The following is a 21,052-nucleotide window of genomic DNA, read 5'->3' as shown; positions in this document are numbered from 1 at the left end:
TGTAAAATTAAATTAATTGGTAAATACTTGAATAAGACAACATTTTGCTTTTTTAATAGGATATGTCCATCTTAACAAATAGTTGTTGCCTTAGTTACAATTAAATGGATTATGTGTGGCTGATTTTCGATATGATATAGTGATTAATTTCCTTTGGCTATGTTGATCTATGAACAGGAATGGGCCTTTTATCATCAACAACTAATTAGTGAATACTTAGATGAAATTCGTAATCGAATAACAATTACCCAGAGAGAGGGGTGGGTGGGGGATAAGGGGAGAGTTTTTGTTTTTCATCCGAGTCGGCGCCTCGTCACGTCAACGCACAAGTAATTTTCACACAACTTAACGCCGCATATCGTGCATATTAATTATGATGGGAGTCGAAGGAGACGGGGGACGAGCGTAAATCTAATTTGGTAAGACGACCTAGGCAGTAGTCACGTATGTGCAGATTGGCTGAGGAGAAAGCAATCCTCCTGCTCTGTGGCCCTACAACAGCCACATGCTAAATGTCATTTGCGAGCAGCCTCGAGCAGCTCGAAGGCATCCGGCCAATGCGCCTGCACGTATGCTACGCAGGATTCACAGGATTCGGGGACTCGGGGTTTTGGGTTACCGTTTTGTTGTTGGTTGCCACGTGCACAGACGCCAGCTATTGTAGCCACGTCAAGTATTTATAGGCAGCATGCCAGGATTTAGCGCGTCGAGGCCAAAATTCGGCTCAAAAATTACTCATGTGCGACGGTTGAGTCGCCCCCGTTTGGGATCTCGGCTCGTTCCTTGGCAGGGGCCAAAAATAAATTAAATGCCTGCACAAAACAAAGGAAAATTCTTCACAAGAAAAATGCGCTTGCCAGCTGGGAAGACAGGTGCTGCTGCTCCAGTCACTACTCCTCCAGCTGCTCCTTCTTTTGCCACAGCTCCTTGCAGGTACAAGCACGATAGCTTCAGTTCAACAGAGGCAAATAAATGAGCGTTAATTAGTAATCAGTCAAATACATATGTTGCCAGCTCTTATTTACAATTACTCCACGAAAAACCTCAGTAAAAGCTCAATTTTTTTTTTGTTGTACTTCGAATACAATCTACACATTTCATACATTTAATACTTTAACAAGCGTCGTCGGATTTTTTGTGTAAATCACTGCATTTATACTAGTTAAGGTACTAGTAGTATATACCATAATTTAATAGCAATTAAATTGGCTATATTGATTTGATTAAAAACACGGTTGTCATTTAGTACTGCATGTCACGAAAGAAGCCAGAACAAGCCTTAATAACTTTACTTTACTCATTTATTAATTGGTCTGCGATGGGACAATTCAAAAACATTGAAGTGTATCAAAGATGGATATTTTGCAGTGGCAAGTGCGGACATCGTGCTCCTGCATTATATCTGAGACATCGGCGAGAAAACTGTTGATATTCCCGGGATTGACTAAAATGTCTCGGCTAATTGTCAGATTTCTATCATCCCAAATCTTCCACTTACGCATGCTGTGGATGACATCGCCGCAAAAGTCCCGCTGCATTTTATTGCGCTGAGCCAATATATTCCCCACATGCTTACGGAATTTACCTGGATATGTATATTTATATATATATATATATTTATGAAATATTATTATTATGAAAAGAGAATCCCTTTGGTTTAAGCAATTTTCTAAAATTCAGCGCGTTTTTTTTTTTTTTTTTTGTTCGGTGTACTTACGGTTAGCCATGGATTTTTGTGCCTGGTGCAACCGTGGATCCAATTGAGTCTTTTCATATTCAGCAATAATTTGGTACATGCGACGATCCATGTCCTTGCTGTACATCGTGTCCTCGCACGGCGGATTGCACAGGCTGTTGTAATTGGGCCCGGAAAAGGGCACCTCCGTGTGGTGGATGCTGTTCTTAAACTTATCGCGTTGCGCCTTGACTAATGAGAGCATTCGCGCCGAATTAAGCAAGACGCGAATATTGTGAAAGCGAAACGAGATACTACTCAGCAGCTTCTCCACCTTCGACAAACAGCTGTGATTAAGTGAAGAGTAAAGTCAAACCAAAAGTTATGGAAATTATAAGAATTCCAGTGTAAGTATTTTTAAGCTTCAAAATGAACGCAGATTTTGAATGAAAATAAGTCTAAGACGTTACTTGATAAGAATCGAGATCAACCTAACCCTATCAATGATATACACATGCCTAACAACAGAGTCGGAGATGTTTGCTCCAAACAGAAACAGTTAGGAAAATTTAAGTACTTACTGCGAATTATGCAGAGAGTAGACGCCTGGTATCGAGTAGGTGCGCAGCAGATGATGCAGCCTGTAGGCGCAACAGCTGAGCAGCTCCTCGGCGGCGCAGCGTTGCATTCGTTGCAGATTGTAGACATCGTGCACCGTTTGTCGTACATTCCAACCGCGGTAGACAGCCTGAATTTTTGTTGCTGACTGATTATAATGATCGCTCACCGCCTGCGTTAATTGTTCTTCTATGCGATCTATGAAATTGTTGCGCACTCGGAAGCCGCGCCACCAACGCTGTATGGTAATTGCTGCCCGCAACAGATTAGCCCCCTTCTTGCGCGTCTGATAGCCCCGCCACAAAGCTTGTATGCATCTCGCAGCTATAAACTGTTTGTAGTCCAAAATTAATATTGCAGTGCTGCGGGTGATGATTCAATTTAAAATCAGCTATATTATGTGTTCATATGCTTACCGGTTGTGACTCTCGGACTTGGCAGACGCAGTTGACCATTGATCTATTTCTACTACGTCTTCATTTCTGTAATCAGAGGTTAGCGAAGCCATCAATTTATAAACGGTTCTTGTCCACTTACTCAGGCTCCGAAATCATTTCATATGAATGTGACCCTTCTGAGTTGACGATTACACGCGTGCCCCTCGTCATTTTAATTTCTTATTTTATTTATTTTTTTTTGATTTTGTTATTTGTTGTTTTTTTTTTTTTTTACTAAATGGGTTGTTATGGACTGTTATGTGTTAGATGTGTTAGGTTGTTGTGTGTAAAATAAATTTGTAGCTGTATGTCATGCTTAAATTTTTTCAATGAGGATATGTTTCGATCAGACTTTTTGCCTTTTCTATTTTACTTCACTCTTTGCCACTACAAAGCTTGACTTGGAAAGACCGTATTTGCTAACTTTTTATTTATTTTTTTATTTGAATGTACTCCACACAGTCACCATGTACACTGACTACTCGCCTATATGTATATGTATGTATAAATATTGCCAGAGTGAGTAAGGTGCCCTTAATGCCACGGTATAAGTATAAATATTTAATAAATAATAATTTGTGTCTGCAGACATATTTACGGCTAAACTAGGTTCCAAACTATGCAATAATGTGCAGGCTAACAGTATGTAAAAAGTGTTTAGCTAAAATAGATTAAATGGAATGTCAATAAGTGCTCGGAAGACAGGGAAGGAAAACAATAAAACTTCCAGCGACAGCAGCTTCGGGCCAAATTGTTTAAAGGTGAAAAATAGCACGCCAACAAAGGGCGTACGCAGTAACTCAAGGTGCGCCTGGCCGTATGACAAGCGTTAACTTTTCACTGTTGACATCCTCTTGGCGCACTGCTGCTTCTACTGCTGCCCAATCACCCCTCCATGTCCCTTCAGGACTCCACGAACACGCCCATACCCTGAGCTGTTCTCCGTGCGCTCAATCAATTTTGTCAATTTTCTTTTCGTTTCTTTTTTTTTTTTTTTTGTGCCAATGCTACTTTTTTATATTTTTTTTTGTATTTTTATTTAGGTACATCGCACGTTTGGTTTATTTATTCCTGCTGCCTTTCAGAGTTGAAGCTGCCTTCATCGCCATTACCTCATTGCCCTTTCGCATCCACTCACTCGCTCTTCATCTTCTTCCTTCCCTCTCTCTCTCTCTCTCTTTCTCTCCCTCTCGCTCTCTCTCACTCTCTATCTCTCTCTCTCTCTCTCTGTCTCTGTCTATCGCGACACTTCCAGCTCGTTGATGTCGACGTCGTTGCTGATGATGATGCACGTCTCGCAATGCTCTGATGTGTGTTGATATTTGACACTTTATTATGTGCACATCATCAATTTTAAAATTATTGTCAATGTACCGAAAGAACACAACAATATGTTCGATAAGCTGTGTACGTTGCCAAACAGCACGGAACGGGACCCTTGGAAAGCGATCAATGCACTCTGTTATCATTATTTGATAATTATACAAACCACAATTGCTCAAAAAATTATTTTTTTTTATCTTGAAATCTTGCGAATATAAATTGAATATTTTAAAAATGGCTGATTTCACTTGAAGAATAATATCTAATTGAAATAGTATGACTTAAAGGCAATAGATACTGTTGATTTTTATAATTACAGATGGGTATTACTTCATTGATACAAGTGAAGCTATGCAAATAATGTAATATTGAAATATATCAGAACCGTTGGCAAAAAATAAGGAATGCTTTTAATAAAGGCAGATTCCATTTCTAAAAATAATACAATATGTTCTAAGTTATAATCAAAATGTAAAAAATTTAAGGAAATCATATCACATCGGTAAATTGGATCAGTCTAAGATCTAAGAGTAAGCGATAATCATAATTTAATTTTAAAACAAATAACAAAGCTTACTTCCAATAAAAATAAATATTTATTTGATTATTAATTTATCTATATTTCATTGTTGATGAAAAACCGATTAGTGCGATATATTTCAATAATTTTAGAATTTTTTTCTTGCACAAGTATTGGAAACATTTTAACAAGCATACATAGCAAGCTTGCTGCAGATATCTGAGTAAGCAAAAAGAGTGTATCAATGGTTGTTATATGATATAGTCACCCGATTACAAACACTCACACACATATCCACATGCCAATCGGGACGCACATTTGGTTTGCCGCAAAGCATGCAATGAATTTTTACAGCGCACATGCAGCGCGTGGGCGTGGCAGACCACATTCAGTCGCGTTGCAATGTTTTACTAATAATTTTCAATATAATCAGCAGCTGTGACGACGCCGATGCGAGCAAGGACGCAACGAGCACAAGGAGGAGGATGTGCAGGACGCACACGGAAGCCGACGAGGCATTTGCACAAATGTTGCTAATGTATAAACATTTGAGGCTGCCGGCAACGTTAAAGGGAATAAAAAAAATTGAAATGCCTGAGCGCCCAGCAAAGGTTGCCTTTCGCAGCAGGGTGGCGTAGCAAACAGCCCGCACACATTATGTGGCAGTGGCGCAAACGCGGCAGTCGGAACCGTAATGCGTTTCGGTTGCGGCGTTAATTTTACCACATGTGGCTGATAAAAATGGGCAGGCGTAAAAAGCCGCACAGGTAATGGCCAAGTCTTAAAGTGTGCGAAACTCAACTCAACTCTACAAACTTTTTGACAATGTATTTGCGTAGACCCCAAAAACCGAGCATGGCTAGCTCTTTAGACGTATCTTGTCATGACTTTTAGAAATCTAAAAAATATAAACTTATTTCCCATTTTAAAAATAATAATAATAATAAAAATGCAATTCATACATTCATATATTCATACATTGTGGTCTTCATGGGGCTTACAAATCACTTAAAATTTTTAGAATTCTTCATTTGCTTCTTTATCCAATCCATTTGTTTTATAGTATTGGTAAACATCATCTGATTTGTATCTCTATCATGGCTAAGGGAGCCAATTTGATAATAGACATTATTGATCTCTTTATGATTGCGGCAAAAAATCGCAGATCCGGGCAAGTACTGAGGGAACTTTTTATGCTTACTTATCGCGCACAGTAAAGTGTCCTGTGTGCCTTCGCCACATTTGGTCAAATTTGATGAAATGCTCTTCATAATCTGTCGGTTATTGGCACGGCTCGGATATGGACTCCAACCAACAACTAGACAGCTCTTATAATCGTCGAGTGTGACGCTTGCATGTGGAGGCCGGCAGATGAGACCAATGTGCATCGTTCTGTAGAATCTCGCATTTAAAAAGAGTAGAGCGATATCATTTTTGTATGAATCCCTGGAATATCCCTCGTGTAAGACGACATTGGCAGAACGTTCTTGATATGGTAGAATGTCGCTATCAGTGGCCATATCCCAATGGCCGGCTCGCACCATATATTTTACGCGTTTCGCCAAACTGGTGGCGATGCTGACCACGACTCGCGGTGCAATTAGCGCACCAGCAGCTTGAAATCTATTCCCACTGTCCATTATGCTCACCATCCAGGGAAACTCACCAAATTGTGTCTCGCCCTCATCGTTGCCCACGATAGTCATATAAATGCCCTGGGTATTGGAAATGCCACAATGTGTTTTCGTCTTAAGATCGGTCGTAACTTCAGAATTCCAATCCTGAACAATTAAGGGTTTGATTAACAGATCCAAATGGGAATTAGAAGAACACATGCAGTGTCGTACTTACAATATTATCTTCTGTGCAGCAGGCCTCCATATAGTCACAGTCGCTCTTTTCCTTCAGATTTATTAAATATTTGCCATCTATGCGTTTTTGGCCTTTGCACTTCCAGCGTTTGACGCAACGGTTTTGCTTTTTAGCCCCACATTTTTTTATTGGCTTTTCTGTGGTTGTTCTTGTTGTTGTAGTTGTAGTTGTTGTTGTCGTTGTGGCCATAGTTATCAGTGTTTTAATGCGATTAGCGAAAAGTTCATTAATTTCGATAAAAGTATGAGCCACATGTTCACGCACCTCTGACGAAATCTCTTTGCATTTTGGTGCCATTTTGATATTGATTTGATTAATTAAATTTTTTTTAAACTTCGACAGCTCAGGATCTTCCTGCTCAACAGCCGACATTATTTCAAATAAGTCATCATAAACACTTGTGGTCGAATCTGATTTATTGTTATATGTCATATTGTATAAACCACTATATACGGAATCAGATTGGTCTGAAGGATCAGCTTGCACCGGACAGATGAAAATCATCACAAGCCATAATAAGCATTTTAATAGTAGCATTTCAAAAATCCACAAGGAGGAAAGCAGCAACTTTAATCAGAAGTAAAACAATGGAGAAATGTAGAATATGTATGTATGACTGACTAAGACTTACTTTAATATTTTACTTCATATATATATAAAAAAAATGACGCGATAAACTAAGAAGTGCTCGTGGCGCGTTCTTAAAGCGAACTAAATTTACTTGAGCATAATAAATGTTTGTTGCTTAACACGCATTCATACACTGAAAAAGCATATTCGATTTCAATAAGCAAAACATAAAAAAAAATAAATAAAAAAAACAACAAATTAGTTTTGCACATCTTTTCAGTATGATTTGGGAATTATTCACATCTTAGAATATGCTAAATGTTTTACATTATTTTTATTTTAAGAACTTCTAAAACTTTAAATCAGAGTCAAATCAATATTTTTTTAAAAATATTGTCGTACATATGGAGCTTATATTATACATCACTGTTAGCATCGAAGACGATTGTGTGTCATTTTCATAATTTACATATTTTTATTTAGTAATCAGAAAAGTTTTGAATTTAATTGTTGTCAATGCATTGTATTAACGTTTTTTTAAGTGCAATTTTGTTTTCAAAGCTTTATTATTATTTCGAGACTGCTAGGTCTACCATATCGTCTTCTGCATAATTGTATGAGATCCACTAACGTTGGTTGGTTGTATAGTATATATTTTGAAGATCAGCATTACCAGCCACGTCCATATTCGGCCACGTCCATTTCCGTCATTTTGCTGATGAAATTCGACTCTATCGGTTCGGTATTTCAAATAACTGACATAGTTCGAAAGAGAAGATCTTGTATGAAATATTTGTTTTGTTACCAATATATTCGAATAACACTCACTCAATGAATTATTTGAACTATGACATATGGAATGCCTGCAGAAATCATTTAAATAGATGTTTAATATTTTACATTCAGTTTATTCTTCAGAGCCTTGGCAGTTTTCAAAATCATAGTTGTCTTACACATATTTATCCCTGCCTTATTTAATTTGCATCTCATTTGATTTGTCAGGCGTCGTCATTGGGGATAATTAAATTTGCCATAAGTCAAAATGGAAAATGTGGCAAACGAGAAGAGTGACTAACGCCATTTCGCTAATTTCCCATTCAAATCACGCCCTAATCGATGCCAGTGCAACTGTCAAATGACTCAAAGATGACATTTATGTACATGACGACAACGGCGTCCCCCGTCCTCAGCTGCCCTTCCAACCGCACGCCTATCAGGCTGCTCATCATCAGACAGAAGGCAGTACTTTATTGCCAGCGGCATTCGTCGGAGATGTTCCTTTTTTTATTTTGCTTTTTGCAGTTGTTGTCAACATTTTGATTTGAATGCTGTCAACATTTTAGCAACAAGATGACAGACAGCGGCGATGTGTGAGGGGCACGCAAGCATTGCAGATCATTTGAGTCAGAGGGAGAGAAATCTAATTGTTGTCAATTTGACATTGCAAATCAGTTGGTCAGGTTGGTTTTTCTTTGGTTCTGTTTATGTTTTTGGGGTAGACCGAAAGTTAATTTGTCCGCTGTCAAAACAAAGGCCATTGTCAACGTATACATATCAAAAACCGAACCGAAATGAGCCGCACCACAACTAGCACTCTCTGACAACTCTAAAGTCCTTTAATTTTGGCCTCTGTTGTTTGCCGCCCGTTGTCATGTGGGAAAAGCCTGCACCGCTCCTGCTCCTGGTTTTCCACACTGTTCCCTCATGGTCTGCCGGCAATTCCTTATTGTTCTCGGTCTAATTTTGCATGCTGCTGACATTGTCCTCTTTGTGGTCGCCGCAGTCTGTGTTTCGTTTTAATTTAAAGATATTCCTATATATGCATATGTATATGCGGAGAGGGTATCAAAAGTCAGTCATCTCTTCATATATATATATGTATATTTTTTAATCATTGTCCTATCCATTTATATGAAAAATGCAAAGATTTTTTATATTAAAATTATTTATTTATATAAATACATAATCAGCATTATGTACATATGTATATAACAAATATTGTTGCAGCTGAGCTTTAAAGATGATTCACGCTGAGCAAATCTCAGATTAAAAAAAAAAACTGCTTATATGCCTTATCAAGCCCAACATATTTTTAGGTATTCACTTAATATATATGAAATTGTTTTGCAGTGCTGTTGGAAATTCCAGCTGTGAAATAAAATAAGTAGAAACAACCGATACGTATACGTATGCAATATGTCTGATTACACTTAAGTGTATTTGAACTTCGTTGCATTGCGAATTCAGTTTGGAGTTGGTGATTGTTGGAGTGCATCTGCATTATTATGATTTGCGCTATAATTATTTTCCCTGCGCCTCGTACCCAGCACGGTGCATGTCCTTGGTGGCCCAGTGGTATGAGAACCTGGAATAGGGATACCAGTAGACAGCGTTTTGCTTGTCACGCAAATGTTTCATGTCAGATTTACGCTGCTCCAGCCACTTTGTGCCGGATATATATATACGTATAAAAACATATATATATTTTTTTAAGTGTGCTACAACTTTATATGCAGCATTCTATATATAGCCTTATACCCTGGCTGCGCCAAGAACTGGTAAAAAGGCTATATTGATTTTGTGCGAAAACAATGTAACAGGTATATCTATATATCTATAATATATATGTCTAAGTATTTTCAGCACCTGCGCTGGCCATAAGAAATGGGAAAACTTCCACACCTGCTTACAATTGAGCGTGCGCAACTTTATTCGATGGGATGTCAATAAAGCTAGAACCGATACGACAAGTGGGTACAGGGTATTTCGTATTCGAGACCACTTGACTACAGCATTCGTACTTGTTGGATATATAGCTCTACAAGTATATGTGCAGGATGTATATGTTTCACAGTATCGGTGTCCAAGCTTGTGCAAGCCTGCGCAGCTATCCAGTCCAAGTCTGCAACTGCCCACTCTCCACTCACTATGTGACCATGCGATAACTAATTTTTTTCAAGTAGCTAGGCGGCACAGTGAAATAATAACAGAAATCATTTTTATGAATTTAATTTTATTTGGTCAACCTAATGATTCCACTCATTTCGAATTAATTTGTTCATTTATTTGCAAAATAGCAGGTAGTAGATTATGTGTATTTCTAGTTTTAGTCTCAAGTGTATATTTTTAAATTAATTAACGACTTGTTGTAAGCCAGCCTAGCACTTGCTTTGTAATTATACAAAACCATTTTTCATATATTTCAATGGATTTTGAGCCACTGTGCCTTGTCGGCGCTGCACTCAAACTGCGCCTTTTATCACGTTCTGGTGGTCGCATGCTATATTTTTCAATTTGTAAACATATCCTACGTTGCAAGTGCTGAAAGCCGGCAACAAAAAGAAAGAGCGAAAAGGAAAGCTCAGCATTAGTAAGCAGATGGCACGCCCACAGTTCGCCCAAAGACCCCCGCACCTCAGCCAGTGGCATGAAACGCATTTGTTTTATTTGTTTGGCGTGTTTTTCATGTCAACTTAATGTTTATTAGAAAATGTCTGCTCAAATTGGACTGGACATTTAAGACACTTGCAATTCAGAAAACAAAGATCAAATACCCTCTGTTATCAAATATACTATTAAAGTATTTTGCTGACGTCGTTTCAGAGAGATAACCGCCACTCGGAGAACATACGAGACCTTATTAAATGCCTTAATCAGTGTACGAAAGTAGATGGCACAGCTCGGTAGCTAACTTGTTGAATAGTCTTGTGGTCAGAAAACAAAATATAAAACAGCGAATTTGTACAGTTTACCTACAATTATAATGTAATCAAACATAATATAATAATATGATTAGTTTTCTTAATAATTTATTACTAATATATTAAATGTTGTTTTCGGTATAGCACGCAATGCTTCTTTATATCAGCTTTGTTGGGGCCCTTGCGCATCTAATTTTTTGCTCTGCTGCTCCATGCGATGAGCTAAGGCCTCGCAGCTGCATAGGTTATGCGCTCAGAAACCCATCTCGGATATCTACTGAGGGTGACTCAGCTGTAGAGACAAATGCTTTTTGCGGAAAGGATCACGAATGCGTTAAGAAATCGGAGTGTAAAAGTGAGAGGGTTAACCAGCATAACGAGCATTACGAAATTACCTTTCGGACAGGCATGAATGGGCCTAACTTTTGTGGTAATTTGGAAACCTGCTGTCATAAATCTGATAAGGTAATCTTAAATTTGAAATATTTAATCCGAATGCAATGTATAAGCTTGAACATTTTTTAGATTTTACGAACTGTGGTAGAGGCCAAGATATCAGGATGCGGCTTAAGGCATATTAACGGCCTCAGTAAAACCTTAAATTATGATACGAACCTGGAAGCGCAGTTTGGTGAATTCCCCTGGATGGCGATTATTTATTCGAGTTCCACAACACCGTTAAACTATATTGGAGGTGGTTCCATTCTAGCTCCTACCATTGTGCTAACAGCAGCACATAAGGTTATAAGCCTAAGAGCAGACCAGCTAACGGTCAGCGCGGGTGAATGGGATATGAAATCCGTTAAGGAACCATATCCACATTTGAATCGTAATGTCTCGCAAATTATCACTCACGACGGCTACTCTCATGCAACCAATAATATTGCCCTGCTGGTTTTACAATTCAGCTTCAGCGGAATGCCAAACATCTCACCCATCTGCTTGCCCAATGTCCACGAGAGTTTCGACAATATGCGCTGCATTGTCACCGGCTGGGGCGCAAGGACCACAAATACCTCCATTTCTCAAGGAATTCTTAAGAAGATCATTTTGCCCGTCCTGCCTCGAGTCGAATGTCAGAATAAGCTGAGTAAAATGGGTATGGATCCCATATACTTCGATCAGAGCTCCATTTGTGCTGGCGGCGAGAAGGACGTGGACACCTGCAACGGCGATGGAGGATCTCCTCTCGTCTGTCCCATCCGAGGTCATCCCAATCGCTTTTACCAGGCGGGCATTTTGACCGGGGGCATCGGTTGCGGGTTGGAGGGTAATCCTGCACTATATACTAATGTAGCGCATCTTATGCCATGGATTAACCAACAACTAGACAAATTGGGCATACCCAGATCATTGTACACTTTGTAATTTATTTGTGATTTTATGATTTACATATGGTAACAAATGCAAATTTTCAAATTAATATCGATTAAAATATTATTCGCAAAACAAAGCAAAGCAAAACTTCCTTCCAAAAATTCAGCAGTCCAATTTTCCACTTTTGTGTGTGAATGTTAAAAAAGAAATAATATCAAATTTTACCGTTAAGTTTTACAATTTTATTTATATTCTCCTTACTGCCAGATAATATATATTTTGCTTTAATCCATTTTACTTAATTGAAGGTGAGTCAATTGTATAATAAGAGTTGGGAATTGAATAAAGTCTGAGCTGCTGTTCAATCCATCCTCGAAGGAATTGGATGTTGGTATATACGCCAGCCACATTTTCGGTGCCACATTGTAAGCCCCAGGATACCATACCGGCCAGCATATATCGGTTGGAATTGTTTTCAATGGGACAAACTAGCGGAGCACCGCCGTCACCAACACAGGCATCATTGTCCTTCTCACCTCCCGCACAGACGAAGCTCTCGTGCAGATTAAAGTATTCACCTAGTCGGGTTTTACGCAGCTGCTTCTGGCATTCAGTTCTACTCACAAATGGCAGATCGACTTTCTTAAGAATATGTGGGTAGTCCATATCCTCCCAGTTGCGTTTACCCCAACCGGTGACGAAACAGCGCTTATTGGTGAAATCAAAGGCCGGGTATGGCAAGCAGATGGTGCCAATGTGCTCGGCCAGATTGAAGGGTGTGGTTAAAATGAGCAGAGCTATGTCATAGTAGCCACTTTCTCTATTGAAACTGTCGTGCACGATTTTTCTCTCCACTGCGCGCTCCTCGTGCGGTAGGATCTCAATGTCAATTTTAGTATCCCATTCCCCAGCTATGACTTTTAGATTCCGAGCCGCCGTCCATATGACATAGTGGGCAGTGGTCAGGACCACCTTTGGTGATAAGAGACTTCCACCGCTCGAATTCACGGCGGGATATTGAGAAGCTAGAATTCTCACCATCCATGGAAACTCGCCAAATTGCGATTCGCTTTTCATCGTATTTTTCAATGTCACTTGAACGCCCTCCGGATTTCTGTAGCCACATCCCTGATACGAGTAACTTTTCTTCTTCACATTCTCTAACTTATCAAAGATCGAGCAGCATTTCTCAAGCCAGTAGCAGCCCAGTGCGATATCTGACGAATTTAATATCTCGCGATACTGAATAATAAATTTGCCGTCTGTGATCATTTTACCATCATTGCACAAATGTCGCGGCACACATTCCTTTTGATATCCACATGATTTCGCACTGTTAGCAGTGCCCAAAAGAGTAGTGGCCAGTAAAAAGTACAGGAGAAAGCCAAACTGGCCAAATGGAATTTTCATTTTCAAAAGCAAATAAATGAACTGATGGACTCGAGACTTAGTCAAGCACTGACTGCAAAGAGAACATACCGCTTTAAAAATCCATTTAAAAATCGCCCATGCGGTTCAAAATGTACATGATAAGAAAATCAGAGACGCAAATAAAAAAGAAGAAATTATAAGATAGATCATTTAATATAAAAAAAAAACTGAGTGCTTTAAATTTTCAAGTTGAAATTCATTTTAAAGTTAACAAAGGTTCAGTTTACAAATTTTTTCAGTTGGGTTTTGTATTACAAGGTTTCCACATTCTTGCCAGAAAATGCCGAGCTATGAAATATTTCTTCGTTGTATTTGCATGATCTCAGTTTGGGGATCATGTTCTGGCTCACGTTCGTCGCTGTTATTGCGATTGTCTGAGAAGCATTCAAAAAGAATGAACAATATTCTATTTAATAATGCCACTCATTACAAATTTTGTTAGCTGGGATACCTTAAAAAATGTATACAAAAAAAGTTTACAAATTAAAAACAGTTTTCAAACGCTTAATTTCCTTATTTTATACTAACTCAACTTCTCAATTTTGTTCAGTGTACGTAATCGTGTATTGTTGAAAACAAAAAATGAAACGATGACAGAATACACTACTGAGAATTTTATACAGATAGCAAGTGAATATTTATAATATTTTGCTAAAGACTGCTCAAAATAATCTTTAGTAAGCAACAAAAGGCATACATAATATGTGTATACATACATATATTTCGGGTCCGCTTCCAGCGTATTTTTATTATTATTATATTTTAAATATATTAATTCTATTTAAATCTAAAATTATTTGAAGCTGTCTTATTATAGTATGCAAATTATCTTCATTTACCATGTATTATTTCTCACATGATTAACCAAAAAAACTTAATTTCACTGCAAATGATAAATAAATTTCGATGATTTTTTAGTAAGCCACAAATAAAAGACTATTGCATCTGAGTTAAAGACTATTCGTTTTTATAGTCCACTAGATTAGCTCTAGAAGATCAAGAGTTCATTTTCACTCCAACTTTTCACCTCTCTTATTTCACTTACCCTTCAGACATTTAAGACTAGAGCCAAACTTCTTTATCCATGCTGCAGACTATGATATCAAACCACTAAAGGATTGATAACTACCGACGAGCTCTTGAACTTTACACTGAATTGCACTTAGAGCTGTGAAAACAAGTGAAAATAAAGAGAGCAAGTAGAAATCATCAAGTATTATTATCACTCGATGCAATAAATTGTATGCATTGAGCGGGGCCAAAGCAAAGTTAAGTGTCAGATGCTTCGGTTTTCATTGGCACCGGCGCCTGAAACGATACGTTCCCTGCTCCTGCCCCTGCTCCTGCCCCAGCTCCTGCCCCAGCCAGTTCTCGACCGCACCTCGCAGCCTTTGTCTGTCCCGGCAATGAGTGCTTCCTGTTTCCGGCGTCACCACTGTCTGGTAACAACTGTAAGCAACTATAACTGTCGGCAAGTTGGCTTTATTATTTCCACACTGTTGAATATGCATATCGACGGGCCTGTGTAAGGGAGCTAAGGGGAGTGTGTAGTATAGGGTGAACTCCTGGACTTTGTTTTGCTTTGACGACTAGCTGTGCCCCTTGGCTCTTGTAGCTGCCAATTGTGGGTAGTGAGTTCTAGGCGGCAGCATTATCACTACCCGTAGTAAAATATTGAGGGTGCATTAAATATTTCGACTCCTGGCAGCCGCAACACAAAGGACCGGCCGGCTCCATGTTCTGGCCAAGGCAAAACGCAAGTAGCAAACTATGTGGGCTAGTCAACATTGAGCTCAAGCTCATGCTGAAGCTGATGCTTTGTCTGCATTTTATATTAAACTATTTGCTGTTGCTCTGCTCTTTGAGTGAAATTTACCTACAGCACATTTTATTCTGTCTATTTTTTTTTTATTTTGTGAAACAATTTTGCGGCAGAATTTATGAAAAATGTTAAACAATTATGTGCATGTAGCCGCAGCGCCGCTCACCACAAATATGAGCAGAAGGTAAGAGAGTATCCGATACAGGTACGGTCGAAGTAATCATCTCAAGCGATGACTCAAAAGACGATTTTGATATGGCAAGTAAAACATGTATTTGAGAGATAACAGAAGAAATAATAAGTACCCGTAAGCTAGCCACAGATTTTAAAAATAAAATTCTGATTTTTACATATTATTTTAAAATAATAATGAATAACTTTCGACAACTCAGCATTGATTGAAAGAAAGCATTTATTATACACTGAACTCATTTAAAATTGATAAAAATCACATAAGTTAAGATGAAAACATCTCCGACCCCATACAAAGTATATATTTTTTAAATCAGTATCAACATCTGAGTGGTTCAGGATAAGTAGTTCAGTTGTCGAACACACTTGACTAGAGCTTGCTTTCTCTATATTTATTTACTAATCGACCAGGAGCAGTTTAAGTGTTTAATCCTAAGTTTAATTTGTTGTCGTTGTTCCAAATCAAGTGACAAATTCATTCGATTCGTTCACTTTTGTGTTGTCTAAAAATCAAGAGCTTATATTTCTCGAATGTGCTGATGAGCGTGTATGTATATAAATTTATGAGTGCGTGTGTGTCTGTGTGTGTGGGAATGTGTGTTTTGGCTGGATAAACAATATTGTGGAGCAGAGATTAGTAGCTTATTTTGACAGGAGCTGTCAGTGTTGCATTTAGTCGAGCAGCTGCCTGTGTAAACAAACAAAAATATTTGCAGCAGCAGCAGCAGCAGTAGCAAGCAAATCTGTAGCAAGGACAAGTCGCTGTGTATCCTGCTGCAAGTGAGTCGAAGGATGATTCTCATATCTCTGGCGCAACGAGTACATGCTCTTCTGCTCGAGTGCCCGCTTCGAGTGCACTCAGTCAACCCCCCACTTTATCCCTCTCAACCGTAGTCGAACTCAACTCGGGCATAGTTTTTCGAATTTCTTGCCTTTTCATTTCTTCATTTTTCATGTGCAGCAGCGGCTCCAGCTAAGCTTTTAATTAAATGCAAGGAAAATTCAATTTTAATTAAAATTTTTGAAGTCTCTGGCCTGGCATGCATACGGATATACCGATTAAGATTTTTTGGCCACTAGATTCTGGGGAAAGGGGTTTGGGGCGGTTCTGCGTTGTCTGCTATCGAGTGTTTGCCAAACGTGTAAAATTGAAAATTAGGAAATCGAATTGTAACGCCAGATACGTTACAAAGAAAGATGAACACAGACAGAGATAGATAGAAAGATAGAGAGAGTGAGGGAGAGAGAGGGAGACAGAGCGCGGTTGTGTGTGTGGGAGAGAGAATGAAGAGCAGCCTGCAATAAAAATACCCCTTCACATCCCACCAAACTTATCACTTCAGAAATGAGGCATTTGGGGCATCATACAAAGCCAAAATTGTAAAGTAATTGGAAATGAAAACTCATTTTGGCCAGAATCATCATACAGATGACCAAAAGGGGCTGGGCTGGGGGAAGAAGAGTGCAAATCGCATTTGCACAAGATATAGAAAGTAATTTGATGGAGCTTTAAGCAGCTTAAGGCTGCTAATACTGGGTTTAATTTAAAAAGTAAACTATGCATAAAAGGTGCTTAAAAACATAGTGTGAGTTAACTTAACTGTTATTCAAGCAGATTGCTTAAGAAAGCTGGCAGTATAAGAAAGACAAGTATATAATAGTCTAGTAAGTAGATTGTAACCGAATGGAAGATGCACTTTATCCACACACATGAATAGCCAGACATAACTTCGTTTTGTCTAATAATACAGTGAATTGTTGATATAATAATTCATATCTAAAATAAAACAACAAATTGATAAGGAAATATCAGGAAATATAAATTATATCCATTTTCTGAGCGATCGGGTAAAGGTATCCTCGAGGCTAGCCATATGTAATTATGCAACATTATGATGTGTAATCTTTATATTCATATGACAGTAATTGAAGTTTAAATTTAATTCTTCCGGTTGTTAAATATATATAAGCGTTATAATAAACGATAAAGGTGTTTGGAGAAGGACTATATCAGGCTATCAGCAGAGTGGGTGCGTAAACTAAGCTTAAGCTCAACTTAAACTTCCAAAGCAAAAACTTTGTAAACTTTTAAACACTTTTGCCGATTATTTGAAATGTTAATTCGTTTTCTTTGAACATGAAGCTGTACAATCCAAACAGACCCTTACACAGAACTGCTGTCTCAGATCTAAATAAATATATAAATATCACGCATGCAACTAGACGTGACAATTCAGTATTTAGCGACACCCAAAGTCGATGGGTTGGGCCCCTTTGTTAGACTTGTGGCAAAAAGTTTTTTAGACCCATAAAAGCTGGGCCAGATTTTGGTTGGCATTTTGCACATAATTTAAACGCCTACATCCTGTCAGTCATAAATTACACATATTACATGCACGTATAAATCGCAGACCAGATACGGCGATGCTAAAAATGCGCCCAGCAAAACTGTGGAGGAAACTGGTAGCAAAGTGCTTAACATACTTTCTGGCTCACGGCCCAAGAAAGAAACGTCATGAAGCCACACACACACACTTAACCATAAGCAACACACACACACACACACACACTTTCAAATCCACATTCATATCGACCACGACATCGACATTCATGTAGGCAAATAGGCAAATGCACGTAGCGCACAAAAAGTTGTAAAACTTTTCCCGTTCATACACACACACACACACACACACACACACACACACACACACACACACATTTACGTGTGGCAAGTGAAAGTTAAAAGTAAGTCAAGACGCTGGCGAGCAACTTTTACTTTTGCTTAAAGCCAAAGATTATGTCAGCCTGACGTGTGCCATAAGTCCGTAGAAACCCCTCTTTTTAAATTGTCCCGCGAAAGTTGGGAAAGTTGTCTATACTAATTTAGATGCCTATTGATATGGTGATATGCTTTATGACCAAGCCACATAAAAAAGCACGTGACTAAAGGATTATCATACTATTAGGTGAGCAATTTGAAGAAATTTGTCTTGAGCAAAACAGACTCTGCGTATCTTAAGTTATTTTGTACATATTCCTTAAACAAATACAAAATCCCATTTCAAACCATACATCGCTTATATAAACTTAATTCAGATGTTATCGTATCCTCTTGAAAAGATTTTCAATCCCACATATTTCTAACCAGCAATCTGCTTAGAAAGATACATTAAAATGAGGTTGTGATAAGTTACAGATATTTACCCATATCTCAACAACTTTTTAATACCAAGCAGTTTTGGGATTTTTGATAGCTCATTTTATGATTTTCAACTTGGAACGTAATGCTACAAAACTGGATTTCCTTTTTAAACAATATATCTTAGTGGAAAAGTATGGCTTACGCTATTCAGTTTTTATTATTTGTAAAGATTTCGAGGCTACAGAAATTGGATAACCATCGGAATTGACTTTTTGAGAATTTTCAACTTAAGTCTGTTTTTTGCAATATTTTTTTAATATCTTTAAGCTCTAACTATAAATTGTTGACTAAACTTTTTATGCATATTACAACGTATAGCAACTATATTTTTAATAATTATTTGATGTTTGAAACTCCATTAGTTGGTACGATAAAAGCAAACGATTCATAGACTTGCCTAGACAACAAGAAGATTCTAGAAGATTCAATCAAGGGATAGCGTTGCTCTGTGAGAGCAGATAATGTGCGAAACGCATTGAAGTCACTTGTCTGCCACCATTTGCTGTTTGCCACGCGACTTTACCTTAATCGACAAAAAGCAGAGCTTCATCAAACACAAAATAATAGGGCAAGGAAACAAAAAATGCTCTGATGACGACCATCATTGTGGTGGGGATGATGGTGTTGGTGCTGGTGCGGTGTCCGTTGGGGCGAGGCGAAATGAAACCGCCATCAATGAACCGCAATTGTATTTGTTTGCAAATAACTGAACGTTATCTCAGACTATTTATCTTTATCTACAATAACAGCAGAACGGCGCTGCGGCAACGTTGCTCCTTCATTCAAACCGAAGCGATGTCCCACGACCCCAAACAATGCAAAAGGACACCGCCGCAGTGGCCGACGCGACACAAATGGGTTGGTTAGGAGGATGGATGGTTGAGAGTAGTAGCAAGGCAATGAGATTGGTGTTTCACTGTCCCAGTGTTTCAGTTTGCCAGTGCTCAAGCCAAGGCGCCAACTGAAATAATGATGCAAGCGCCATAACAATAAAAGTGGAGAGAAAATGGTAGCCGAGCAAATGGCAAAGTCCAAGTCCATCCAAAGACAATACAAACAGTCGTGTTCCGGCCGCAACACTAGCTGACGACTGCTCCAAGTCTGTCCTTAACTATTACCATGACAATGGGAATGCAATAATATGGTATAAGGTCTCCACTTCAAATGCAACCAGCTTAAAGTCGATTTGCCAAACGGTAAGTATTACTTTGAGCTGAAAGTAATATACTGTACACTGTATACAACTACCACAGCAACCCGCTTAGCCTGATTTGGGTGCTGCCTGTCGCTGTTGTTGTTATGATTAAAGAGGCAAACACCAACATAATCTGAGCGTATTTCACGCATAATGAAATTTAACCCAAAGCGTTTAGGGTTTCAGCTTGAACTTTAGCGGCAGCTGATTGTGCCTAAAACCATGCAAATTAAATTTAATGGAAAATGTATTTTTCACATTTTTCTCGTTTGGGCCACAGGCGACGCCGACGTTGCCGATTTTGTTTTCCTTTCTTTTTTTTTTTTTTTGGTTTGCCCTTCGGGCTGTTAAATTTTTTATAAATCAAATTGTGCCTTTATGGCATGCATTAATAAATAAATTCGTGCAACAAGTAAACGAAAGAGTGCACGTAAAACACATAATGTGTGTGTGGCACATTTATGCATTTATATCTGCCTCAAATTGGAACACATAAGCTCTCTCATGTGTAATATTTTATTTTTAATTTACTAGCACATTACTTCCATGCATTTAGCTTCTAGTTTAGTTATTATTAATTGTCGCTTATATTAGTTGTTCTATTCCAGATTTATTAAATTAATTAAAATTCCACTGCCAATATTAAAATGAATATAGCTGGAAGTGGTTAGCCTTCAAATGAAGATATTATATTTATTTTTAAACTTCTTAATATAATTTTCCGATTTGTACAAATCGTTATTAGAGAGTATGCTTTTCTTTCTTTAAGTTCCGGTGCATTACTGAAGCTGTTAACATAATATTTTCACAGCATAAACATGTCTACATACATAGACATACTTACACATACATGTAATCAACACTTAAAGCACATGCTGACTCCGTTGCTCTTTGTACATATCGGGGACAGGGAAAGAAGGGAGTGTCTGAGACGCTGAGAGTGGTCTGGGAGTGTTGAATTTTTTTTGAATTATGCAAAAGAGTTTGTTGAACTGTGCGGTTCGTTGTGGTCCCATAAAGGGAATACTTAAATGGGATTTGGGAAATCACAAGCAGATAGAGAGACAGAGGATAGAGTGACAGGAAGAGACCCGAAAGCGCACACCGTACAAGTTGCCAATAGGAAATGGCGCAAGCCGAAATTAAAAAGAGACGGCAAATGCATATGTATGTGATC

At 38.4% G+C, this 21,052-nt stretch overlaps 4 protein-coding genes across 4 annotated transcripts; 1 reads left to right on the top strand and 3 right to left on the bottom strand.

The window, feature by feature from the left end:
- Positions 1-1,283: 1,283 nt before the first annotated feature.
- Positions 1,284-2,935, bottom strand: LOC6561356. The gene is made up of 5 exons (XM_001988748.3): positions 2,831-2,935; positions 2,710-2,775; positions 2,257-2,655; positions 1,718-2,022; positions 1,284-1,585 (listed from the first exon to the last, which is right to left on the bottom strand). The coding sequence occupies exons 1-5, from the start codon at positions 2,899-2,901 to the stop codon at positions 1,329-1,331; spliced, it is 1,098 nt and encodes a 365-aa protein (XP_001988784.2). The 5' UTR covers positions 2,902-2,935; the 3' UTR covers positions 1,284-1,328.
- Positions 2,936-3,967: 1,032 nt separating this feature from the next.
- Positions 3,968-6,454, bottom strand: LOC6561357 (phenoloxidase-activating factor 2). Its single transcript, XM_001988749.2, has 3 exons — positions 6,425-6,454; positions 5,775-6,354; positions 3,968-4,035 (listed from the first exon to the last, which is right to left on the bottom strand). The coding sequence occupies exons 1-3, from the start codon at positions 6,452-6,454 to the stop codon at positions 3,968-3,970; spliced, it is 678 nt and encodes a 225-aa protein (XP_001988785.2).
- Positions 6,455-10,907: 4,453 nt separating this feature from the next.
- Positions 10,908-12,108, top strand: LOC6561358 (phenoloxidase-activating factor 2). Its single transcript, XM_001988750.3, has 2 exons — positions 10,908-11,181; positions 11,242-12,108. The coding sequence occupies exons 1-2, from the start codon at positions 11,125-11,127 to the stop codon at positions 12,082-12,084; spliced, it is 900 nt and encodes a 299-aa protein (XP_001988786.1). The 5' UTR covers positions 10,908-11,124; the 3' UTR covers positions 12,085-12,108.
- Positions 12,109-12,301: 193 nt separating this feature from the next.
- LOC6561359 (phenoloxidase-activating factor 2) lies at positions 12,302-13,441 on the bottom strand. Its single transcript, XM_001988751.2, has one exon. It carries the CDS (start codon positions 13,303-13,305, stop codon positions 12,328-12,330), a length of 978 nt encoding a protein of 325 aa, XP_001988787.2. The 5' UTR covers positions 13,306-13,441; the 3' UTR covers positions 12,302-12,327.
- Positions 13,442-21,052: the final 7,611 nt, after the last annotated feature.

The sequence above is a fragment of the Drosophila grimshawi genome, unplaced genomic scaffold, assembly GCF_018153295.1.
Source record: "Drosophila grimshawi isolate 15287-2541.00 unplaced genomic scaffold, ASM1815329v1 contig_1377, whole genome shotgun sequence".
NCBI classification, from domain to species: domain Eukaryota; kingdom Metazoa; phylum Arthropoda; class Insecta; order Diptera; family Drosophilidae; genus Drosophila; species Drosophila grimshawi.
This window is presented reverse-complemented; position numbering and strand designations above follow the sequence as displayed.

What these genes read in the sequence shown, in the direction of transcription:
- LOC6561356 (XM_001988748.3), bottom strand. Translation starts at nt 2,901, where the DNA reads ATGACGAGGGGCACGCGTGTAATCGTCAACTCAGAAGGGTCACATTCA. An exon ending in GAAATGATTTCGGAGCCTGA is followed by an intron (nt 2,776 to 2,830) that starts GTAAGTGGACAA and finishes CTCTGATTACAG; the next exon opens with AAATGAAGACGTAGTAGAAA. An exon ending in AAGTCCGAGAGTCACAACCG is followed by an intron (nt 2,656 to 2,709) that starts GTAAGCATATGA and finishes CATCACCCGCAG; the next exon opens with CACTGCAATATTAATTTTGG.
- LOC6561357 (XM_001988749.2), bottom strand. Translation starts at nt 6,454, where the DNA reads ATGGAGGCCTGCTGCACAGAAGATAATATT. An exon ending in GCTGCACAGAAGATAATATT is followed by an intron (nt 6,355 to 6,424) that starts GTAAGTACGACA and finishes TTAATTGTTCAG; the next exon opens with GATTGGAATTCTGAAGTTAC. An exon ending in CACTTTACTGTGCGCGATAA is followed by an intron (nt 4,036 to 5,774) that starts GTAAGCATAAAA and finishes AACACACATCAG; the next exon opens with AGCATTGCGAGACGTGCATC.
- LOC6561358 (XM_001988750.3), top strand. Translation starts at nt 11,125, where the DNA reads ATGAATGGGCCTAACTTTTGTGGTAATTTGGAAACCTGCTGTCATAAA. An exon ending in GCTGTCATAAATCTGATAAG is followed by an intron (nt 11,182 to 11,241) that starts GTAATCTTAAAT and finishes AACATTTTTTAG; the next exon opens with ATTTTACGAACTGTGGTAGA.
- LOC6561359 (XM_001988751.2), bottom strand. Translation starts at nt 13,305, where the DNA reads ATGATCACAGACGGCAAATTTATTATTCAGTATCGCGAGATATTAAAT.